The 23,561-nt window shown below is 41.8% G+C and overlaps 1 protein-coding gene across 1 annotated transcript; it reads left to right on the forward strand.

The window, feature by feature from the left end:
- Positions 1-19,604: 19,604 nt before the first annotated feature.
- LOC131227748 (probable xyloglucan endotransglucosylase/hydrolase protein 28) lies at positions 19,605-22,600 on the forward strand. The gene is made up of 4 exons (XM_058223551.1): positions 19,605-19,851; positions 20,732-20,832; positions 20,949-21,157; positions 21,938-22,600. The coding sequence occupies exons 1-4, from the start codon at positions 19,674-19,676 to the stop codon at positions 22,449-22,451; spliced, it is 1,002 nt and encodes a 333-aa protein (XP_058079534.1). The 5' UTR covers positions 19,605-19,673; the 3' UTR covers positions 22,452-22,600.
- Positions 22,601-23,561: the final 961 nt, after the last annotated feature.

Here is a 23,561-nt window from a genome sequence, read left to right on the forward strand (position 1 = left end):
TACCCGAAATGATTAAAGTGTAAAGTTTTTTAGTTTGATCTAATCCTCTGAAACGCAACGTTAGCGGTGTAAGCCACTCTAAGCTTACCCGTCTGAGAACTCGATAGTACTTACATCGATAATATCGTTTGGTTGGTGTTTTAAAATACCATTGTAGAGTGGGAGTGAGTGATCAACTCAGTGGTTTCATTAACACTAAGTTATATATGTTATCAATTCCACTAACACAAGTAATGATAAAGTAACTTAAACACTCAGTTCCTAAATACTCTTATTAATACACATGCAAGTCGTATAAGATGATGCATGTCCTCACAATCCAACACTCCCTCATAAGTGACTCTGACACCTGCTTTGTAAATGCCGACATTCCCTCGACACGCGACCACAACGCCCAAGTTACCACAACCTATGCTAATACAATGCTATGAATGCTCGTGTTAGCCAACTATTTAATTAAGTCTGTTCATCCAGTAAGATTGGAGAAGCTGAAACATCTACATTTAATCAATGGCCTTATCCAAATCACTTGGCCCATGGTGGCCATAACGGATCTGAGCATACGATTCATGATCCAAATTTAGGTATCACCCATTTTCTCATAAATTATCACGCCCCAAACCCAGAGATCGGACTCACAGGAATCCCGATCGACGAATCCGGTGCCGACAGCATCCGTAGTACCCTATTCTTGACTCCCAGTACCCATACGCCAGATTTCGATCCTAGGATCCTATAAGGAGGATTTTTCAATATACATTTATCTCGTAAGAAGCATAACCACAAGTTTACCCAAATCACAAAAACAACATCATCATCACATATCCACTAATATAATCATTTGAATACAATGCTGAAAGGGAAATACATAGATCGAAAATCAAAGCTCCAGAAGTCCACTGCATGCTTCAAGCTCAACGCTGCTGCAACCTAATGCTACCTGCACGCATCTATCGTGCATAAGCTTATAGAAAGCTTAGTGGTTGGTGAAAGTGTATGCACAAAGTAAGTATCAAGTAAGCAATATCAGAGTAATCATAGTAAGTGAAAATACTGACAAGCCCATAATCATACAATATCATAAATACTGGCAAGATCATAAATCATACGATATCAGAGTAATGCGAAAACACACTAATAGGCCCATAAATACCATCAGCCTTATCCAAGCTATGCAATGTAAAAATATAATAAAAATAATATTATATACTGATGAAGCAATGTAAATCAACTATACAATGTGGGGACAATAAGTCAAATATCAGATGCTGATGATGCAATACAATATGCGATGCGAATGAAATAACCAAGCTGAAGTGAAGTCGGGATGATAGTTTGTAGTATCGCAGGCTATGGGATCCATCACAAGGGACTTCTATTCAAACCAGTCCCACACCTAATTTAGATAGCCAGACTCAATGTAGTAGACTCCTGATCTCCGGTTAGTCGCGCGTCTAACCGAAATCTTTACCATTATGAAGGTACACAACAATTAGTTATGCACCACCAACCTAAGTGGATAGTGAATGAATGAATAAATGAGTATGCAACTCCTACTCGATAAGTTCACATATCAGTACAGTTTCTTTCTGGGATTATCATCGGGGTCTAATACACTCTACATGCAAATCGCCGCCCACTGACGCGCGACTATGCAAGTGAAAGAGACCTCACCATCCGCCTGGCCAGTAGTAAGCCAATATCTACCTGACACGTCGATAGCGGACCCATTCACGAGCTGGTCAAACTCAGCCTAGCAATACCCCCTACTCTTGGCCAGGTAAGGCCACACCCCCTCCCAACCTACCATGACACAGTGGGACAGGCGGCCTCCTGGTATTCGGCCCTCATATGCTCATATATATCCACTCAGTGTCGACGTTGGGGCATCTCCTGGCCACAGAGGTTTAGAAATTTTCACCCAGGGACATCTATGGTGCTTGTATGCTAGAACTAAATATTTTTGGTGTTCCATTTGGCCATCCACAATATGCCTGTGGAGGCTACGACCCTGATGTCGCTAGGGTGTACAGTAATCACAATACACAATGCAAGATGCATGAGTCATATAATCCAGTCATGCATCAATCCTTCGCATATCATGCGCTCATGTGAGACAATCTCTGCCTATCAGGGAGTCTCATAACACCTACCTAATGACATATGCAATGGTCCATCATATCTCATAACAAACATGTAGATGATGGGTATGGGCATGTATCATGATGCTATGACTCATAATCGGTACCAATAACCGGCACCGATAATCATCATCGACAATCGGTCTCAATAATGTAGACCTTTAACCAACATTGCCCCCAAAGAGTGGCCCACATAGAGCCTAACATATAGTGGACCCACAAGGGCCTAATATACAACACCATGGGCCTCACTCAAGAACTTAATACACATCACGATGGGCCTCTCACATGGGCCTAATATACATCACAATGGGCTCCATCGCCTGCCTTTAAATGCATCACAACGGGCCTCATTACATAGGCCTCATATTCATCACATTAGGCCTTAAACACGGGCCGAATACACATCACAGTGGGCCTCAAATACGGTCCACTTATACATCACATTGGGCCTTAAATACAGGCCGAATGCACATCACAATGGGCCTCAACTACGGGCCGCATATACATCATATGGGTTACGATAATCAAAACCGACCTCGACAATTGGAATCAGCCTCGACAATCGAAATCGGCCTCGATAATTGGAATCAGAATCAGCCTTAATAATCTGTCTTGACAATCGGAATCAGCCTCGACAATCGGATTCAGAATCGGCCTCAACAATCAGAATCAGCCTCGACAATCGACCTCGATAATCTGACTTAATAATCAGAAATCGAAATCGGCCTCAACAATCGGCCCCGACAATCGGAATCAGAATTAGCCTCGACAATCAGAATCGGCCTCGACAATCTAACTTGATAATCAAAAATCGGAATCGGCCTCAACAATTGGCCCCGACAATCGGAATCGGCCTCGATAATCGGAATTGGCCTAATGAAGGACATAAGGAAATGTCACAATGTGGACATTTAACCATCATTGCCCATCAATGTGGACATTAAACCATCATTGCTCCCAAGGTATGGCCCGCCATAATCATCATTACATACATCATGGAGTAATCACACATCGCAATGGACCTCATATACATGACATTCGGCCTCATACAAAGGTCCCACATACTTCTCATTAGGCCCCACTCGTGGTCCTTTTATCCATCACATTGGGTCTCAACCCATGGGTCATCAAATACATCAAGTGGATCGCATCCACGGGCCGCACCAATGGGCCTCATATATATCGAGCTAACCATATCACATAGGCCGCATCGGTGGGCCTCATATACATCAATTGGACTGCATCAATGGGTCGCACTAATGGGCCTAATACATATCACAATGGGCCTTGCCCATGGGCCTCAGATTCAAGCTGGTGGCCCCCATCATATGGGCCTTGCATGTATGACATCAGGCCTCACTCATGGGCCTAATATACATCACGATGGGCATCACTATCTGGGCCACACATACATAACATGTGGGCCCTACACATGGGTCTCATATGCATTAAATGGGCCATGTATCTGGGTCTCGATTACATCAGATGGGCCACTCGTCATGGGCCTAATACACATCACAATGGGCCGCATGATAAGGGCCTAACACACCAGAATGGGCCTCGTGTACATTAAGTCGTTCCTCATCGTAAGGGCTTCAAATACAAAACAGGTGGACCCTGCACATGGGCCAAAAATACAAATGGGTGGGCCCGGCACATGGGCCAAAAATATATCACGATGGGCCTTACAAAAGGGGCCACTAATACATCATATTGGGCCACACACAAGGGTCTCATACACATCCCATTGGGCCTTACTCATGGGCCTCACATACATCATAATGGGCCTTACAAAAGGGGCCACTAATACATCATATTGGGCCACACACATGGGTCTCATACACATCCCATTGAGCCTTACTCATGGGCCTCACATACATCATAATGGGCCTTACACAAGGGCCACCAATACATCATATTGGGCCACACATAAGGGTCCATGGGTTAGGCACAAGGGATGGGTAGTGGGTGCATCACATACATCATAGTGGGCCTGATGGAGTAGCCCATGAGTCTAGAAAATTAGGTGGACAGATTGCCTACAATGCATACTTCAAGGGGGGCTCGATGTACCACCAAAATAGGCCCAATGGGGCAACCCATAATCTAAGAAAAAAGATGGGTAGCCTGAATCATACATCACGGTGGGCTGCACAAATGGACAGCCTAGATATACAATACATTCATCACGGCGCACCCCATAGCATGTCCAGGTGGACGGTGCTGATGTGCAACGCATACATTAAGGTGGGCCTCACCCCAGAAAAACGGATGGACAGCGTGGTGAACACATACATACATCAAGGTGTGCGCCACACAACACACGTTGCAGGGGGCATCCCACCGTCCCCAAACAGATGGACGGCTAGGATGTAAGGCATGTACATCATGGTGGGTCCCATCAAAGGACAGATGGATGGTAGTGGATATACAATACATTCACCAAGGTGGGTCCCACCCCCACACTTGCCACACGTGTGGGGTGGGCCCACTCCTCCAAATGGAAGGACAGTTTGTAAATAAAACATATACATCATATTGGTGCCACAGCGGCAGCCAATGGACGGCTGGATAACAGCATACATCAAGGTGGATCCCACCGTCCATTGCTACTAGACGGTGGAGATCAAATACATCAGGGTGGGGTCCACGCATGTAGCCACTAGAAATTTGAACCTGATTGAATTGGGGTGGATGGTGTGGATCAAAACACCCACCGTGATCAGGGCCCACACCGTTGAACAGATGAACGGTTTGGATATAAGACATACCACATGTGGGTCCCACAGACCCTGTTGACGTCAATACAGGTGGGACCCACAAACTTGTTGACGTCATGACAGCAGCAGTATAGCTGCTGTCAGCACTCACCAGCCAATCCGCTTCTAAACAAGGTGGGTCCCACTAGGGACCACCATATAAGTATAATATTTATATTAATATAATAGCTTATTATTATTATTATTATTGTTATTATACATCCAGTCCAGTGTCCAGACACTGGACGTTTGGATGGATGGTATAGATATAACGTATGCATTGTGGTGGGGTCCACACACATGGCCCACCAATTATATATATATATATATATATAAAAGGGTCTCCAGCATCTGGAAGAAATGGACGGCTGGAAAAAAAATATACATGTATCAAGGTGGGTCCCATACAGGTGGCCCACCAGGATAGGACCAAACTAATATTTGTATTTTCCTTCATGCAGTCCAGCAGCCTCAGCTGCTGGACAGTGTGAATACAACACCAGTGTCAATGTGGGGGGCCATGTACACGTGGCCCACCAGCCACGCACATCGAGGTGGCCCCATGTATGGATGGCATGGATATAATGTATACATCATGATGGAGGTGCATCAGGGTGGGCCACACATCAAAAGAGAGAAAGAGAGAAAGAGAGAGACGATCGTGAGAGGGGAGGGACCCCGCCACTATGGGCCCTCTCTATACATGAATACATCAAGATGGGTCCCACATATGTGGGCCCTCAAATCACAAAATCAACAAATAAAAGCACCCACCTTAGATCTCTTCTTCTATCTTTCGCCAATGCATGCTAAAGCTCTAAAGGAACCATTCCAATGGTTGAGATAAAACTTGAATGGTGGAGATGAGAGGTAGGAAGTGGGCCACACAAAGCTCTCTCTTGGAGCTCCCATGGACGTTGGGTTGCTTGCTTGAAAATAGAGAAATGATAGAGAGAGAGAGAGAAGGATGGGTGATGAAGTGATGGGTGATGGAGTGAGTGATGTGTACTTGACATGTAAGGGTGTGCAAAAGAGAGAGAGAGAGAGTTGACTTTGGGGATGGTGTTGTACTTGACATGATGTGGTGATTGATTGGATTGATTTGATTAGAGATTCTCTGGATATTTATAACGCGCAGCATTTTCCTCGAACTGAATGCAAGCCCACATCTCCTGGCCTAAGTATCACCTCGGCGCACGAGACGTGGCATCGGAACCGCGGTGATGGCACAGTCGCTAGGGTATAAGTCTCAGGTCAAACCAACTTTAGAATACGGGATATGACTCAAGGTCGCGTGCAAATATTGATAATAGATCACGGATCGTTGAAATTCGACCGGGAGGACTGCGGAAGCCTACGGACAGTACGGGCTAGGATACGGGACTCACCTAAATCAATAATTCAAAAAGTAAGGCATGATACCTAAAAATATAAAAATCAACTCGGTATACATCGTCACCCAAACACCGAGTATGATCACTCAATTTCAAGGTGTGAGCTTGTCACATTAAACCAAATCAATACAAAGGAAAGGGACTCGTCACCCAATTTCATTCATGCCCGGGTCGTTCAAACGGTGCCCTGACACGGAACCATCGGCCGGGTAATTTGATGGTGGCCGTTTGAACACTGATGTATCACCTCCATTAGTACTCGCTGGTCACTATGGGGAGGCTCATCACCCTAGCGTAGGCCAACAGCATGGACATAGTGTCACATACCACCGTGCTTGGATCCTAAGCCTTGGAGATCGTATCACTAACGGTTATTAGTAAGCCTCTCTAGAGTATGGGGTGCTCTAGATTTAAGTAGGTGTGATCATACAGGGTTGGTTGGCTGTCAGGCTAATTCGGTTGATACGGACTAACTCCGACATAACCGGCATTGGGTGCAAACATCCTGTGTAGTCCGACTACTGGCGTTTATCCGCGTTTGGCCCAGATCAATTGGACTAGTCTGGGGCGACCAACCCAATTGAGGCCGCCCTCGTGGATTCATGGTTTTCTGGCCAACCCGACTATCCAAATAGTCCCGGTTAGTCGATCACACTAATAAATACCTCGACTATAGGGAGGGATATAAACAGTAAATCAAAAAATTCTATATTATAATGCATTTCATCGAACATGGAGATGAAATTATACTAAGATAGCAATTCATGAAAAGTAAGCAGCCATACAAGTACGCCCTGGTTAGCATACATTCATCTACGCATTACACAAATCATTAATTGACACTAATTAGCATGCATTCATCGATTTATAACATAAATCATTAATTGTGACATGTGATTCGATAAAAGGACACCTAGGGGTAATGGTCCGCATCTTAAGGTAGTGCATTGGGTTTTAGGCTTGCTCCTAGGGCTAGAAATTTGGGGGAAAACGATTCTTACACCAAATTCAATGGAATCGATTGAAAATCATTCAATTAATCTTAAAAAACTTAAGTTGGGAATCATGGTTCATTTCTTACCTCTCAATCAAGAGTAGGATGGATTTGGAGGAGGAGAACGATCAAGGCTACGGCTTGATCAAAGAAAATCCATTAGGAATGCTCTAAGGTCTCCCTCATAAGACCTCCCTCATCCTCTCTCTCTTTCTCTCTCTCCCCTTTGTTGTAATGAAAATTCTTATGGGAGTGAGAGGGTGCAAATAGGGAGTAATTTATAAATCAAAATGTGCACAAATAGCCCCAATGACCCTTTTTCCATTAAGGTTGCCCTGGGGGAGGTTGTTTTTGACTTACAAGCCTCATCGGAGGCCCACTAGCTTATCTACACCATAGGGTAGGTGCTCCACTATGAGATCTACATTTTATCACAACCGAGCAGTAATCAAATGCTTTGATTAGCTATGGGGACCCCACTTGCGATGAATGGTCATTGACAATCGATCGGGACCGCGACTATTGGATATGTGTGGGGAAATATCCTTAGCTCACACATTGAGTTTGGTTGAAACCCAATGGTCAAAAAATCGCAACTTTTTAAAAGAGCAGAAAGCCCAATTCACTTAAATTTTAAGTTTCTACGTAGGGCATTTGCACATCCCATGCACCCGACCTTCGATCCAAGTTGAGCAATTATAGACACTATCTTGTCTCAACATATGCGATGGACGTCAAGCCTGGTGAGACGGTCGTTATTCTATAGTTTCGAATCTAGCGGGCCACTAACGTGCAATCTATATCTAATCCGTTAAATCTGGGCATTTTCGGGATGGATTGGGTAATGAGATTTCTCATGCATGATGATTGGGATTTGGATTAGCTAAATTCATAGTGTGACTTATTTTTAATTAGTGAAAATGGTAATTTGGCTTTAATAACCTTAATCAAGGACCATAATTCAACTATACTCGAAGCTATCTGAATTAGTAAAATATACAAAAAAATAAAAAATATTAATTTAATTAGATAGGATATTTCCTAGTATAATTAGAAGCAATTCCCAAGAAGACATCGAATACAAAAACTCGAAGATGAAAAAGATATGCGCGGTTCATCGACAACGTGTAGTTATAGAAATTTTCAATTTCAATAGTTCTATTCCTTGAAATGTTTTTGATACTTTTAATAAAAAAAAAATTATTTTTAAAATTTATATTAGTTTATCATTAAGTCTAATTTATCCCCACAAAATTTCATCTCATTTTGAATTATATAAAAATTCTTAAAATTCTAGAAGTACCAGCTGCCTGAAACTAATGATTTTGGTACAGTTTCCAAAAATAACTAAAATTAATTCACTTTAAGTTTTTTTTATTATTTATTTATTTTTTCATGAAACTAGACTCATCAATCTTCAATCTGATTTTTGAATCACCTCAATCGGAGTTGTAGAAAAATATATAACCCTTTAAAGTCAGTACACTAAAACTGTCAAAATTTGAACATGTAAAATATTGCTGAACAGAGTTACTCGGTTGCACCGAGTCTTAGTCGGTGCAACCGAACCCTGCTGTCCAGATTTGCTCGGTTGCTCGAGGTTTATTCGATGCAACCGATCAGGGCTACCCTAGTTGCCCCAGTTAGCTCAGTGCAACCGAGTTCCACTCGATGCAATTGAACCTTGCTGTCCATATCCTTCAAAATTCTCAAATTTCACTCAGTCGAGCGGTTTTTATGGATCCAAGGTCACTCCTTTTGGCCCCAAACATGTGTGAAGACACAAGCAGACAAGCACTCAAGTTCAGAAATCAAATGTACTGCCCATGGACATCCAATTCCCAACTGGCAAAAAATTTGGGGCGTTACACAGGCATTTCATCAAACATTTGACCAATCGAGACAACCATAACCAAATAAAGACCTACCTAAAGCCGAGATGACTATGGGTTAGATCTTAATTAATAAACCAAATCAACTCAATTACTCATTTAGCTTACGAACCAATGGTTTAGAGTGATTATAACCGAATAGCCATTTTCGCTGATTACGAATAGTCCACACTATGAACATAGTTAATCTAAACCCTAATAATTGTGCACAAGAAATCTTGATATCTAATTCATTCGAAAAAAATTTCGATTATCCGAACAAGCTCTAGACCGCTTATTAGTCGGCCACTAGCTCCGAAACTATAGAATAATGTCCGTCTTAATTGGCTTGACGTCCATCACTGGTGGCGAATCAAGATAGTACCCAGAACTGCGCAACTTGGGTCAGAGGTCGAGTGCTTGAAATGCGCAAATACCCTACGCTGAAGCTTAAAACTTAAGTGAAATAGACATTCCGCTCATTCGTGAAGTTGTGGATTTCCAACCATTAGATCACAACCAAACTCGATGTATGAGTTAAGGATATTTCTCGACTCATATTCGTATAAATGTGGCCCCGATTGATCACCGATGACCGTTTATCGTAAGTGGGGTCCCCACGGTTCGAAGCATTTGTTTGCCGCCAAATTATGATGTAACATAGATCCCATGGTGGGACACCTACCCTCTGGTGCAGATGAGCATGTGAGCCTCCGTTAAGTCCATGTTGGGTCAGAGGTTAAATGCTTGAAATGTGCAAATACCCTACACTGAAGCTTGAAACTTAAGTGAAATAGACATTCCGCTCATTCGCGAAGTTGTGGATTTCCGACCGTTAGATCACAACCAAACTCGATTTATGAGTTAAGGATATTTCTCTACTCATATCCGGATAAACGTGGCCCCGATCGATCACCGACGACTGTCTATCGTAAGTGGGGTCCCCATGGTTTATCAAAGCATTCGTTTGCCACCAAATTATGATGTAACATAGATCCCATGGTGGGACACCTACCCTCTGGTGCAGATGAGCATGCGAGCCTCCGTTAAGTCCATGTAAGTCAGAAACACCCTCCCCCAGGGCAAGTCTAAGAGAAAAGGAGGTCTTAGGAATATTTGTGCAAACCCCTAGTACTATAAAAGGCCCTATTTCTCACCCCCCTCACTCTCATATGAAATTTTGATTGCAAACAGGGAGAGGTAGTGAGAAGAGGGGGAGAAAGGAATTTTGGGGAAGGTAATTTGGGAGATTTCTCCGCCTCCACTTGCCACATCATAGCTCCCGACCGCGTCGCGCGGTAGGAAACAACTCGACGGCAAGAAAGAGGTAAATATCAAACCCTCCTTGTGATTTGAGCCTTAGAGGTTGATTGTATGCGCCCTTACAAGATAACTTTGCTGGCGCAGGACACCAGCATGTTGATTTACAGACCCAAATCCTAGGAGTGGTGCTAGAAAATCTACAAATCATTTCTAGGTGCGGATCATTATCATTAGGTTGCCAATTATCGAACATATGTCGCAAATAATGATTATGTAGTGAATTTGTGATCGCATGCAAATCAGTGAACACCCCTTGATTGATTGTCCAGCATGAATTGTGAACCATGCCTATTGTAGCTGAACTTTGAACCAATGCTTGAATAGATAAAGCTTACTGAAATGCTTGCCCATTTATTCTACATTGTTCCCTAATACAAGCAAATTTTTATCTTAATGTTGCAAATTCTGCAATGATTGTGTATTGTACCCACATGTCCATTTGATTGCCCATATTAACTAAAATATCCTGAATTTCTTACAAGTATGTCCACCTATTCCAGAAATAGAATTTGTTTGTAGCATGCTATAAAAATTTAGCCCATTGGTTAATTTGGTTGGCCGGTAAATCGGAAAAACTCATGAGAGCAGCCTTATTGGATCAGCTGCCCTGGGCAAATCCGACCGATCTAGGCTGAAGACAGAAAATCGGCAGTAGTTAGACTATATGGATCTTTTACACCCAGTGCTGGTTGAGTCGTAGTTCGCCTGAGTCAACCGAATTAGTCCACTAGCTGGTATGTTCACGTCTGTCTGAACCTGGGCACCCCACGCCCTTGGAACGCCCACTTACAATCGCTAATGATACGATCCATAAGTCTCGAGAGTTGGGCATGGTAGTATATGACACTATGTTCAAACTGATGGCCTACGTTGGGGTGACAAGCCTCCCTATAGTGACCGAGAGCAATTCAGTTTATAAACCAACTTTCGTATGAGTTCAGTTGAGAGTGACGAACCTAGACGAATCAAGGGTTGCAGGCACATGGCCGTTACGACCACCCTGGGCTTCACGATCTGGTTAAGGCCTTTGATTTCGTGGGAGTGCCTCAGTTTTCCTAATCTTGCTGGATGAATGGAGTTAACTAAACACTCGACTAACATGACCATTGTCGCATTGCATTAGCTAAGTGTGACGACTCGGCAGTTGAGGATGCATGATGAGGGAGTGTTGGTCATTTGTGAATGTGAAGATGGAGTCGCTATGAAGGAGTGTTGGATGGAGAGGGCATGCATCATATCATAACAGTATGCATGTGCGTTAACAAAAGTATCTAGGGACTATATGCTTAAATTATTTTTCATTAATTGTGCATGTGGATTTGATAACTTGAGTAACTTAATGTTAATGGAACCACTAAGTTGATCACTCACTCTCACTCTGGGACGGTGTTTTAAAACAACAACCAGACTCTATCTTAAATGCAGGTATCATAAAGTCTGACGTGGTGGACGAGGCATCTATAGACTCGGAAGATGAGCTCTCGTATTTTCAGCTCCTGGGCGGGTCGCTATAGTTGCCCTAGGGCCAACGATGAGGCCTTATGGCAAGGACATTTTGTACATTTTTGGACTATATGTATTTTTGTCAATACGTGGTCCCGTGAGTTGATCGAAGTACATCATTTGGATAGTTAAATCTAATGGTTAAGTTATGTTTACTTCTGCATACTGGCATGGTCTATTAAATTCTTTGAATGTTCAGACACTAACAGAATAAACTCAAATTTTCTCGCTTCCGCGAGGCATTAGTAGCACTTGGGATATCAGGAGTTGAGTTTTTACTTGACCCTCGAAATTCGAGGCATTACATATTGTACGAGAGACCTTATTGCATATGGAGTTAAGGCCTTTGGCTAATTCGACAAAAAAACTCTCTACTATCTGAAATGGTCTTTTATTGTCAATAATAAATCTGGCCATCAATTCATTCACATGGTCTATGTTATACTTATAGATGGACAATGTCCCTTACAATAAACCCACTAAAGATTGGGTAAATAAAAGTTTCTATTATCCTGAGGTTTGACTTATCACTTTTTTATGACACTTTAAAATGTGTTTCTTCAAAGTTGTTGTTGACCCATATACTTGTTTAGCATATTAAGCCTTACAGTACTTACATTGTATCTTCACTGTGTCATTTTTCAGGGTTACTTCTTTAGAATCTTCCCACATAGTCGATCCTTTTTTTTTACTTTTCTTGTAATCCGTTACTCTGAGTACTAATATCATGAGCACATCTTTATCTTCTAGACTTAATCATTCAACTTCTAAGATACTAGCCATCTAATAATTGAAAGATACTGACAAACCACTGAGAGTATTGAAAATTTCCTCACTAACCATCTAATAATTGAAAGATACTAAATCAGATTAGAATTAGCACTCTAATGCCTTAAATATTTATACTAAACCCTAAATTAGTCACCCATCTAATGTTAAATAGATTGTAATACTTTTATATTTTCATTTAAACATTTACGTCGAAAATCCGGCAGCATTTCCCCATGTCTCTCCAGATAAGTTGATCTTCCATTACATTCCGATGCCAAATATTTAACCAATGTAAAGATATTTGACATGAGAAATGAAAAGGAAGAAACATATCTAGAGGAAAATGGGGAGATGGAGCACAGATCAGGCATGAACATTTAAATAGGTTATATAAAAATATACTATCTATCTAATTTTGAACTGTCCAAAACGAGACAATTTGAGTAATTTCTATGCTACCAAAAACACACTATATCTATGTTTGGCCACATAAAAATTCCGAAATGGGATAGAAATTCTCAAATGGAAAACTAATTATATAACTTGCAAGTCATAATAATAAGCTAAGAAAAAAAACAATGTAATCTATACTAACTAACTATGTAATGCACAATCCTAAGCTAAGCAAAAAAGAATATTATATATACATGTTAAGCTAACTATCTAAAACACAATAATCAACTAAGCAATAAACAATGTAAACTATAATTTCAAAAAATTAACTACTAATTATTTAATTCAAATAAATAAAACATGTTAGCAATTTAAGATTTAGGGTTTAGGGATTAGGTTTAGCCATTTAAGCCTTAGGGTTTAGGATTAGGGGTTAGGGTATAGAGTATAGGGTTAGATTTTAGGTTTAGGGTTTAGGATTAGGGTAGAGGGGAAGCGATTTTTTTTTTTTATGTAGTATCCGCTAATTGAAATGAGTCGAATTTTGGATCGGGTCGAGTTTGACCAGATCAAGTTTTGGTTCGAGTCGGGTCAAATTAGCGTGTAACTCGAACTCGACTCATTTGAGTTTCAGATCGTTATAAGGCTACTTGATCCGAACCCGACTCTACCATTCGGTTCGGGTCAACCAATTTGAGTCACCCCCGCCCTGCTCTAGTCAGGGCGACACCTAATCCCCTCGGGTTTTCAGCCAGTACAAGTGCAGCCGACCGTCAAAAATTCAAACCGTTGATACGTTGGGCCTGTCATGTACAAGTGTGGCCACAATGCACTACGCAAATACACCGTTCAAAAGACCTGACCAAACGTCCATGTTCATCCTTACGTTCTTATACACGGGCCTAATTAGTTGGCCAGGGGATTACACCACTAGTCCTACTTACTCGACGGACAGATATATTACACCTTTGCAACGTGGCACATATTGAGACGTGAATGGGTAAATGGGACGCGGATTGCATGGTGCTCTGGGGCCATGATAATATATATGTTTTATCTACACTGTTCAACCATTTTGCAAATAAATATTACAGTGGGCCCTGGAAGTTTTTAACGGTGGGCGTTCAATCACCACTGTTTTCCTGTGGTGCGGTCCACCTGAGATTTGGTTCTACGTCCCCACTGCTTCCTATGGTGTGGTCCATTCAAGCGTTCGGTCTGCCTATTTTTGAGGTATTGTCCTGAAATGATCTGTCGGAATGGATGGACGGAGTGAAACGGATCGGCTACTCACCCTGCCACTAGCAAATGGCTAGTCATCGGTGCTCTGTGGGCCCCACCATGATGTATGTGTTTCATCCATGCCATCCACCCATTATTTCGGATCATTTTATTGTATGAGCCCAAAAATTCCCTTCGTCCAAGTTTGTATGATCTAATCAACAGGTTAGATTTCAAATAACCATTACAGTCGGCCATAGGAGGTTTTTAATGGGGGACATTCAATCACTGCTATTTTCCAATAATGTGGTACATTTGAGACTTATATTTACCTCATTTTTGGGTTCAAGCTCTAAAATTATCTTTCAAAACCAATGGATGGCGTCGATGAAACACATACATCATGGTGGGGTCCACTTAGCATCGACTACTAGCCACCTCGCCCGTGGCAGCGTCACTAGCCAAACCGCGTCCGTCTATCCCTATCTAGGTCCTGGTGGGGGTAGCACCCAATCCGCGTCAGCGTCCTACAGCGTCGGACACGGATTACCCACTGACTGCGTGAGTAGCGAAATTCGCTACGGAAGTGACGTCACTAGGCTCTGTGGGCCCATCACGATCTATGTGCTGTATCTGGTCCGTCCATCCATTTGGATAAATAATTTTAGGGCATGAGATAAAAGAATGAGTTAGAACCAAAGCTCAAGTGGACCCCACCACAGAAAACAGCACGGAGAATGGACCACGTAAGTTTTCGATCAATCTTATATTTGTGTTTTCCCTTCCTCCGTGTCTGTGTTAACTTACGAAAAGGTTGTATCTAAAAAAAACCATCATGGTGGGCCTTGGAAAAGTTTCAACGGTGGGCGTCCCTGTCCCACTTTTTCTGTGGTGGGTCCATATAGAGCTTTGGATCTACCTCGTTCTTTGGCTCAAGCCCTAAAATGATCTCTCCAAATGGATGGACGGTGTGGATACAACACATACATCATCATGGGACCCACAAAACCTGCCAGTTTCTCATCCACATCCTACAGCGGGTGGGATTTGAAGCCCAAAGCATGCGAAAGTAGGAGCAAATCCCACAGACAACGCCGTTCGGAATCCGCGTGAGGTGGGCCCCACATAGAGGTGTAAGTCCACCGAAACGAAACGTCGGCGCATTGGTCGGACGTTATGCCGCAAACGGCAGCAAAGGACCTTTAGCCTTTTTTTCACTTTCACGACATTGACCGCTCAATTAACGGCGTTAACTTCGCACTCGGGACACGCCGGACGCGGATTTCGTGCTGAACACGACACCACGCAGCAACGTGCTGTAACGACTCTGTGGAGCCCACTGTCACGTATATATTTTATCCATGCCGTCCATCCGTTTTTCCAGGAGATTTTAGACCGTGAAATAAAAATTCAAGGATATCCATAGCTCAAGTGGACCACACCACAGGTAACATTGGAGAAAATGACGTACACCGTTGAAACCTTCCTAAGACCATAGTTATGTTTATTTGTCATCTGGCCTGTTAATAAGGTCACACAGACCCAGATGAAGGAAAAACACAAATATCAGCTTGGTCCAAAACTCATGTAGCCCCAGGAAGTTTTCAATGGTAACCGTTCAATCTCCACATTTTCCTATTGTGTGGTCCACTTAATCTTTAGATATGCTTCAATTTTGGGCCGAGGATCTAAAATGATCTGCAAAAACAGATGGACGGCATGGATAAAACAAATACATCATAGTAGGCCCTACAGAGTCCTTACACTATTAGCTACGTTGTGTTTTGTTCACCACGCAATCCGCGTCTGCCCAGGCCCACCCAGATTATTTTGACTCAGATTTTATTATATTGGGGCCCACGTGTTGAGGTGATCCTATGATTAAACCATCCATGTTCTCCCTACTTCCATAGATAAGCTATCGTCACGTTATCAACTTCCCTTGATGATCATGGCCTTCCATTTTTATATTTGAGTGTGAGCCACAATTATAGTCGGTGTAATCCAATTAGAATTATTTTCTTATTGTGGACTACAAAGGATGGAACCCAGAACATGAACGGTTCTGATCATAGGACCATCCCAGCATGTGAGGGTTATTGTAGATGTGCCATGGTTCGAAACCCATGATAAACGGATAATTCTGACCGTTGATATCAATAGATGAAAGTGTGGTTAAAAAGGAAACTTTTAACGGTTGACATTCAAATTTACAAATCAATGATCAGGATTATCTTCTTTTATAATGGGAGGTCAGTGTTCATGAACATGTATCACGGATGGCGGTTGAGAGTATCCATCAAATCGCATCCTCATGAATGTACTATGATCTTGTACACTTTTTTTTTCACCATGACAAGTCTAGATGAGATCCAAGCCGTTCTTCACGATGTTTATAGAAAATAGATAGTTGGTTCAAAAAACTAGCCTTGTTTTCTCATTTAATGAGCCACATATGCACAAAAATAAATGGACAGTTGAAACAAAAAATTCCATAATTGATTTCCACATGCGTACCTGATTAGTCAAAAGGCCTATATATTGTTCATAGCTATTCGTGCTGGGCCATAAACTTGATGAATGTCACTGATCCTATACATGTGCGCCAATGAAGTATCTGTGCCGCGAAGCATTTGTACATCTCACGCGAGCGAAAAGATGCAGTATTAATCTAAGCTGTTTCCTTTTCTGACGCATCATCTTCAAGCGCCAAGCACAACTGCACGCCCTGTGCCGACGTGGCGCATTCGTGAGATATCCTGGACGTTCCTATCATGATTCTGATATCGAAGGTAGATTTTGATTAGCCCGAAAATCTACCCGGCACATCGTGGAGAACTTGAGACTGATAACCATCCGTACGTTTTTTATTTTATCGATGGGTCATTTGTGAGTAGGCCGGCCGGTTTTCTACGATAAGACACATGCATTGGGTGGATTATTAGATGAACGTCCCTGATCACGCACTCAGATATGTTTGTATCTGGCACTTGAAGATGGCGCGCGTGTACATATCTTTCCTCATCACCAACGGCCACTTTCGCTGACGTTGCTATCATCACATCTTGCCGGAACCAAATTCGGTGAGGCATGGTAAATACTGACTTCGGTGAGCCGTAACAGTGGAGCCCACCTTGATGTTTTTTATTAATATCCACACCGTCCATCCGTTTTTTCAAATCATTTTAGGCATAATCCAAAAAATAAAGTAGATAAAAATCTCAAGTGGACCGTACCACAGGAAAGAGTATTGATTGAATGCCCACCATTAAAATATTCCTAGGTTATTTTCAATCCAAACAGTTTATAATGTTACAAATATCTTAATGATGGGAAAAAAATAAATATCAGCTTGATCCAAACATTTTTATCCTACATGGAGGTTTTAACGGTAGGAATTCATTCACCACTGTTTCCTGTGTGTGGTTTACCTGACATTTGGATTTACTTAATTTTTTGGATAATAGTATAAAATAATATTTAAAAACGTATGGACAGCGTGGATATACAACAGGTACATCAAGGTGGGCCCCACAGTCACGGCCTCACCGTAGGTGTTTCCGCGGCCTCACGGCATCCACTCTCGTATACCTCGTGCCTCTTCGTCGTCAGGTGGCGCTTGTTAGCGAGAAATGCCGAGTGCAAGTGCAATAATCGGCACGTGCTCGCGCTTCGCTCGTGGGATCTGTTGGACACTTGTACAATATAACACTACTTATCACTGGACATCCAACGGCCAGAATTTGTTCAGTCTCCTCATATGGCTGGCCACGCACGGACAAGAACTATAGACCGTCGCTAAACTTATCTTGACCATCCATTTCATGCTCGTCCGTTCCTATTGTATTGATTAGAGGGCCTGCCTGGGGAGTTTATAGCCACTAGATTCCTCCTGATGAGCGGATTGGATCCCACACGTGTAAGCCGCGAGTGTATTGAAAGTGCATTAACACCGTGCGGCGATTAATCCGAGAGTATATGTACGGAGAGCGGGGCGTAGAGTGCCACGTGTCGGCCGTTAGTGGGCCATTAAAATAGACGGTGTTGAGGAGCCAGCCGGAGCGGGTAACTGTACTTTTCCCGTGGGAAAAAGGAGCGTGTGCTGGCGAGTCTTCATATTGGCCCCACTGATTCATTGAACTACGGTTCTGCCATTAGTATTTTACCATGGACCCCTTGTGGGGCCCCTTCAATCATCATGCGGTCCACATCAGCCCAAATCACCCTCACTAGATGATCATAACCATCCGATTAAGATCATAACCACAGATCACCGATCGCGATTATTTTGGGTCTATCTTCAATCCATGATGGACCCATCTGATCCAACGGTCTTTGTTGATCACATGTGGGCCCACCATGCCCCATAGAGTAATTTACACTGAAATAATATAGATTTCTTACAGGATCCTTAGATCGTAATTTCGTGGGAAAGCAGGGGCTTTTGATTAGCTGAATCCTCTCTCCTCTAATTTTAATTATGAGGAATGATTAAGCGCTCTCATTGCACTTATTAGTTAATAGTACGGTGAGCTTTGCAGGATCATGTGAGCTGATCTGGACCGTTGATCTCATTCATCCAACTTTCATGGCCCACCAAGAAAAAATTCACATCAATATAAGAAATCCTAACCATTCGATCAGAAGCCTACAAAATAAGTATGATATTTGCACGGTTCGATCAACAATCTGAACCATCCATTCCGTGTGGTCCATCTCAAATTGATTGTAATTACAAAGAACCGTTCAACCGGACAATCCTAACCATCCATCCATGGATCATAAACAGATGGCTATTATAAAAAAGGCAAGCTTTTACACGTTAACATCATCCGATCAATATGATGTCATCATACTGGCCACGAAATGTGACCCCTCCGACGATCCTAACCGTCCAATATATGGCATCAAATACAGATGGCTCTAGAAACGAAAGTAAACATTTGAATGGCTGTGAGGATCCAATAAGTGTGATTTTAACCTAGTGGGCAATCAAGTGTCACATGAACCTTATGGACGGTTCAGATATATTGATTGAGCTGTCCATATGTCAATATGAAATTCACAGTACTATAATTCAGAGACACTCCACCTTTCCGTAATTCAATTAATATTATCTGAATTAAAATCACCCAACAGATAATTTCTGCCCCTAACCCTCGAACGTTTAAAATCTCTCCTAGTGGAAGAACCCCTCCAAAGTCCACATTTAAAAAGACCATCTCAACCCTTTTCCAACCATTTCTCTCTCTCTCTCTCTCTCTCTCTCTCTCTCAGACAAGAAAAGATCAGAGATTGAAATGGTGGGTTATTTGTGGATTTTCATGGTCTGTACCACCATCCTAGCTACAAATGCAATCACCCAAAATCCACCCATCTTAGCTTTTGATGAAGGCTACACACAGCTATTTGGGGACACCAATCTCATGCTCCATAGAGGTGGAAAGACAGTCCACATCTCTCTTGATGAAAGATCAGGTCCCTTTCTCTTCCCTCTATCCATCCCTCCTTCCCTTCCTTTTTTTCCTTTTTTTTTTTTTTTTTTTTCAAATTTTTTGATAGATAGTATAGAATTTCCATTTAGATGGTATTCAAGTACAAAAAGAAAAAGAAGAAGAAAAAAAAAAGACATTAGCCTAACCTCCTTTTTTTAGTACATAGAATTTTCATTTAGATGGTATTTCAGTAAAAAAAAAATGCAATTGGCATAGCCAAACAGGTACATAATCTGATTAATCTACTCACAATTCAATCATCAAGATCAATGTTTGATCAGTATCGTCCACGAACGATACAGCTATATCGGCCCAAAACTACGCCCTGTATTGTGGTGAATCATTGGACGTGTGAAAACTGAGTTGCAAACCATGATCAGAAGCCACAATGAATATTATTAGATTTTATAAGCTTAAATACAAACACCAACCAAATTTTAACAAACATAGATGCATGCAGTCAGAAAGTGTAGTTGTGTTTGGATATTTGGTCAATTCAAATTGCAATATTTCAATTGGACTGATAGTGAATGATTTAAGAGAGGTTAGTATCTCTTGATACATGACAACAACAGACTAGCCCAGATTGCAATTAGGGGTTTGGCAATCTTTATGAATTAGAATGGATTGCAATTCAGATAATTGAGCATCCAAACAGATTCTAAAACAGCAAATCTTATTCGCATATCAGAAAACTGTCATCAGGAGAGCTGCTGCAAACATCTTATTCAAAACATACAAAGCTTAAATCAAACAGTCCCACCAAGCACAGACAATCCTCAAGCAGAACCTTGAAAAACAGACATGATACCTATTTTTACATGGTTTCTTATCATTCTTACTGTGATTCTACAAACACCCAGGTGCCGGATTCATCTCCCAAGATCTTTATCTTCATGGATTTTTCAGTGCTTCAATCAAACTTCCTTCAGATTACACTGCTGGTGTTGTCGTCGCATTCTATGTGAGTAATCAGTTAGTGCAGTATGATCAAACTGCTAATTGATTCATCTGTTTCGTTCTGTTTTTGCTCTGGTTTTTCTCTGTTTGATTTGTGAATTGCCGTTCGTTTTGATATAGATGTCGAACGCCGATATCTTCCAAAAGAATCACGATGAATTGGATTTTGAATTCTTGGGCAATATCAGAGGGAAGGAATGGCGAATTCAAACGAACGTTTATGGCAATGGAAGTACCGCGATCGGAAGGGAAGAGAGATATGGGCTGTGGTTCGATCCTTCAGAAGATTTTCATCAGTACAGCATCCTTTGGACTGCTGATCAGATCATGTAAGCTTGAAGGAAGGAAAAAAAAAAAAATGAATTGGGTTGTTTTGAATTTTATTGGAAATGCTGTTTACAGCCCTCTTTTTAAAAAAAAATTGGTAATAGAATAGCAGAAAAATTACTATTCTAATACCAACATTAGAGAAAGGGAGGTTGAGCAGCAAAAAATGGGGTGCAAGATTGTAGGGTGATTCTGACCATCAATCTGATGGACCCTCCTTCCTTGGATGGAGGATTCACCAGAATATTGGATGGCTAGGATCTTCTAATCAGGATGATCTTTGGATTATCCCCATGTGTAGTGGGTCCCATCAGATCAACAGTATGTATCAAACAACCGTAGGCTAATTGGACCACTTGCTTCCTCTTTTTTATTTTGCTACACTTTCTCCATTTTTTATTTTTTATTTTTAGATTTGCTATAATTTCATTTTTGTTGCTGTTTGGAATTTTAAACTTCACAAATTTAAGGGAATTTATATTTTCTACAAAGTGGGGCCCATTTTTTGGTGATCCAGACCATTGAGCCTGTGACTTCCATGTTGGATGGACCATGCCCAAAGAATCTCCACAGTTGGAAAATCCCAACTGTTCAATTGCTGGCATCCAATGGAAACAGAACAGAGATAATATGGACAGCTAGGATCTTGCAATCTAGGATATATCAAAGGACAGGGCCCATCAGATCAATGACTTGGGACAACCCAACCATGGGCCCCACAATTTTGTGCATGGCCCATTAGAGAAATTTTGTTATATTGACATTCATTGAATATTTGGCAGATTTTATGTTGATAACATCCCCATTAGAGAAATCAAAAGAAATGAAGCAATGGGTGTAGACTTCCCATCTAAGCCCATGTCATTGTATGCTACAATATGGGATGGCTCCAACTGGGCCACCTCAGGTGGAAGATACAAGGTAAATTATAAGTATGCCCCTTACATTGCCAAATTTTCCAATCTCGTCCTCCGCGGCTGCACCGTCGATCCCATCGAACATTCTCCGACATGCGATGGTGGCAAAAATGGCCTCAACGCCCTATCCGAAACCGCAAAAATGTCGTCGGAGCAAAAATTAAAGATGGAGGAATTTAGGAAAAAATACATGACATACACATATTGTTACGACCGCAAACGTTACCCGGTGCTGCTGCCGGAATGTGCCACTAACCCGCGTGAGGCTGAGCGATTTCAACGGTCGGATATGGTGAAATTCGGCGGTCACCGTCGTCATGGAAAGCGGCATCACCGGAGCCCGGCCAGGTGGGCCACCACCCTTCAAGTTGGGCTGTAATTTCTATAGTTGGCTGTAATTTCTATATGTTCATGTAGTATTTAGCTGTATCCTTTTCTTTTTTATTTTTAGATTCGTGTTTGGTTTAAGGTTGTTTTGTTGTTTATAGTGTGGAAATTTATTGATGTTGGTAGGTGATATGTGTTACACATGGACGTCTACTTTGGGTTAATTTCATCAATTTTAAAATGGTAGTGACTCATCACTGTGGCATACGTGTAAGTCAATCCTGACCATTCAAATCATTGGCCTACTGTGGATGGAGCATATGCTGAAAATTAAGCTAGTTGGGTTATTGGAACCATCTAATATTGGCAATTTTATTTCTAACCATCCATTGGTTAGAACCATTTGCTAAAGTATAGATTCTGGGATATGCCACACCCAAAATAAGGCCCATGATCTGAACGGTCTGGATTGACATACTTGCATGCTACGTGTATGGTGGAAAAGTTTCCACCATTTAAGAAAGAGTCTTTAAGAAATGGTGAGAAAGCGAATAAAGAAGTCTGGCCCATTATTTATATATAAAGACTCTGCCACTTAAGAGTCCTGTGATGTCTTCCCTCTAATAAAATTACTAGACAATAAAGAGAGATTTTCTTTGGTGTGGGGCCCAGTGGACCATCTTTTCCTTATGGAATCTGGTTTCAAATTACAAAAATGCCCATTAAGAAGGGTCATGAAGATATTATTTCCAAGGGTATTATGGTCATTTCGTGGTCCAGGTCGTTTTATCTGAGCAAAGTGGCAAGGGGGTAAAGGTGACACGTGGTAGGCTGTGGGCCCTTGATTAGATTGATGGATATGGATGCTTGGGTGGTGGGTGGGACCAGGAGGAAGAAACATACTTAGAAATTCCACAAAGATGTCATTAATGATATGAGTATGTCAAGGATTCTCAAAGACTTGTGGGGTGGAGCAGTTGGAAGTTGGAAGACTTGGGATAGATGAGGTCTGTTGGCATTACTGCCCGTTTATGAGAAATGATCCAGTGCTCTTAGGAAACTATCAAGTTATAGTGCTCTAGTTAAATCTAGACACTTGGATAGCTCAATTGATTGATCTGAACCAACCATTAGGTTCAGTACACATCTTATGGATTACCAT

This window comes from Magnolia sinica, chromosome 15, assembly GCF_029962835.1.
Source record: "Magnolia sinica isolate HGM2019 chromosome 15, MsV1, whole genome shotgun sequence".
Lineage (NCBI taxonomy): Eukaryota > Viridiplantae > Streptophyta > Magnoliopsida > Magnoliales > Magnoliaceae > Magnolia > Magnolia sinica.

Excerpts from the sequence above, each read along its gene's own strand:
- LOC131227748 (XM_058223551.1), top strand. The coding sequence starts at position 19,674 with ATGGTGGGTTATTTGTGGATTTTCATGGTCTGTACCACCATCCTAGCT. Across the intron at positions 19,852-20,731 it reads CTCTCTTGATGAAAGATCAG|GTGCCGGATTCATCTCCCAA; the intron begins GTCCCTTTCTCT and ends ACAAACACCCAG. Across the intron at positions 20,833-20,948 it reads GTGTTGTCGTCGCATTCTAT|ATGTCGAACGCCGATATCTT; the intron begins GTGAGTAATCAG and ends GTTTTGATATAG.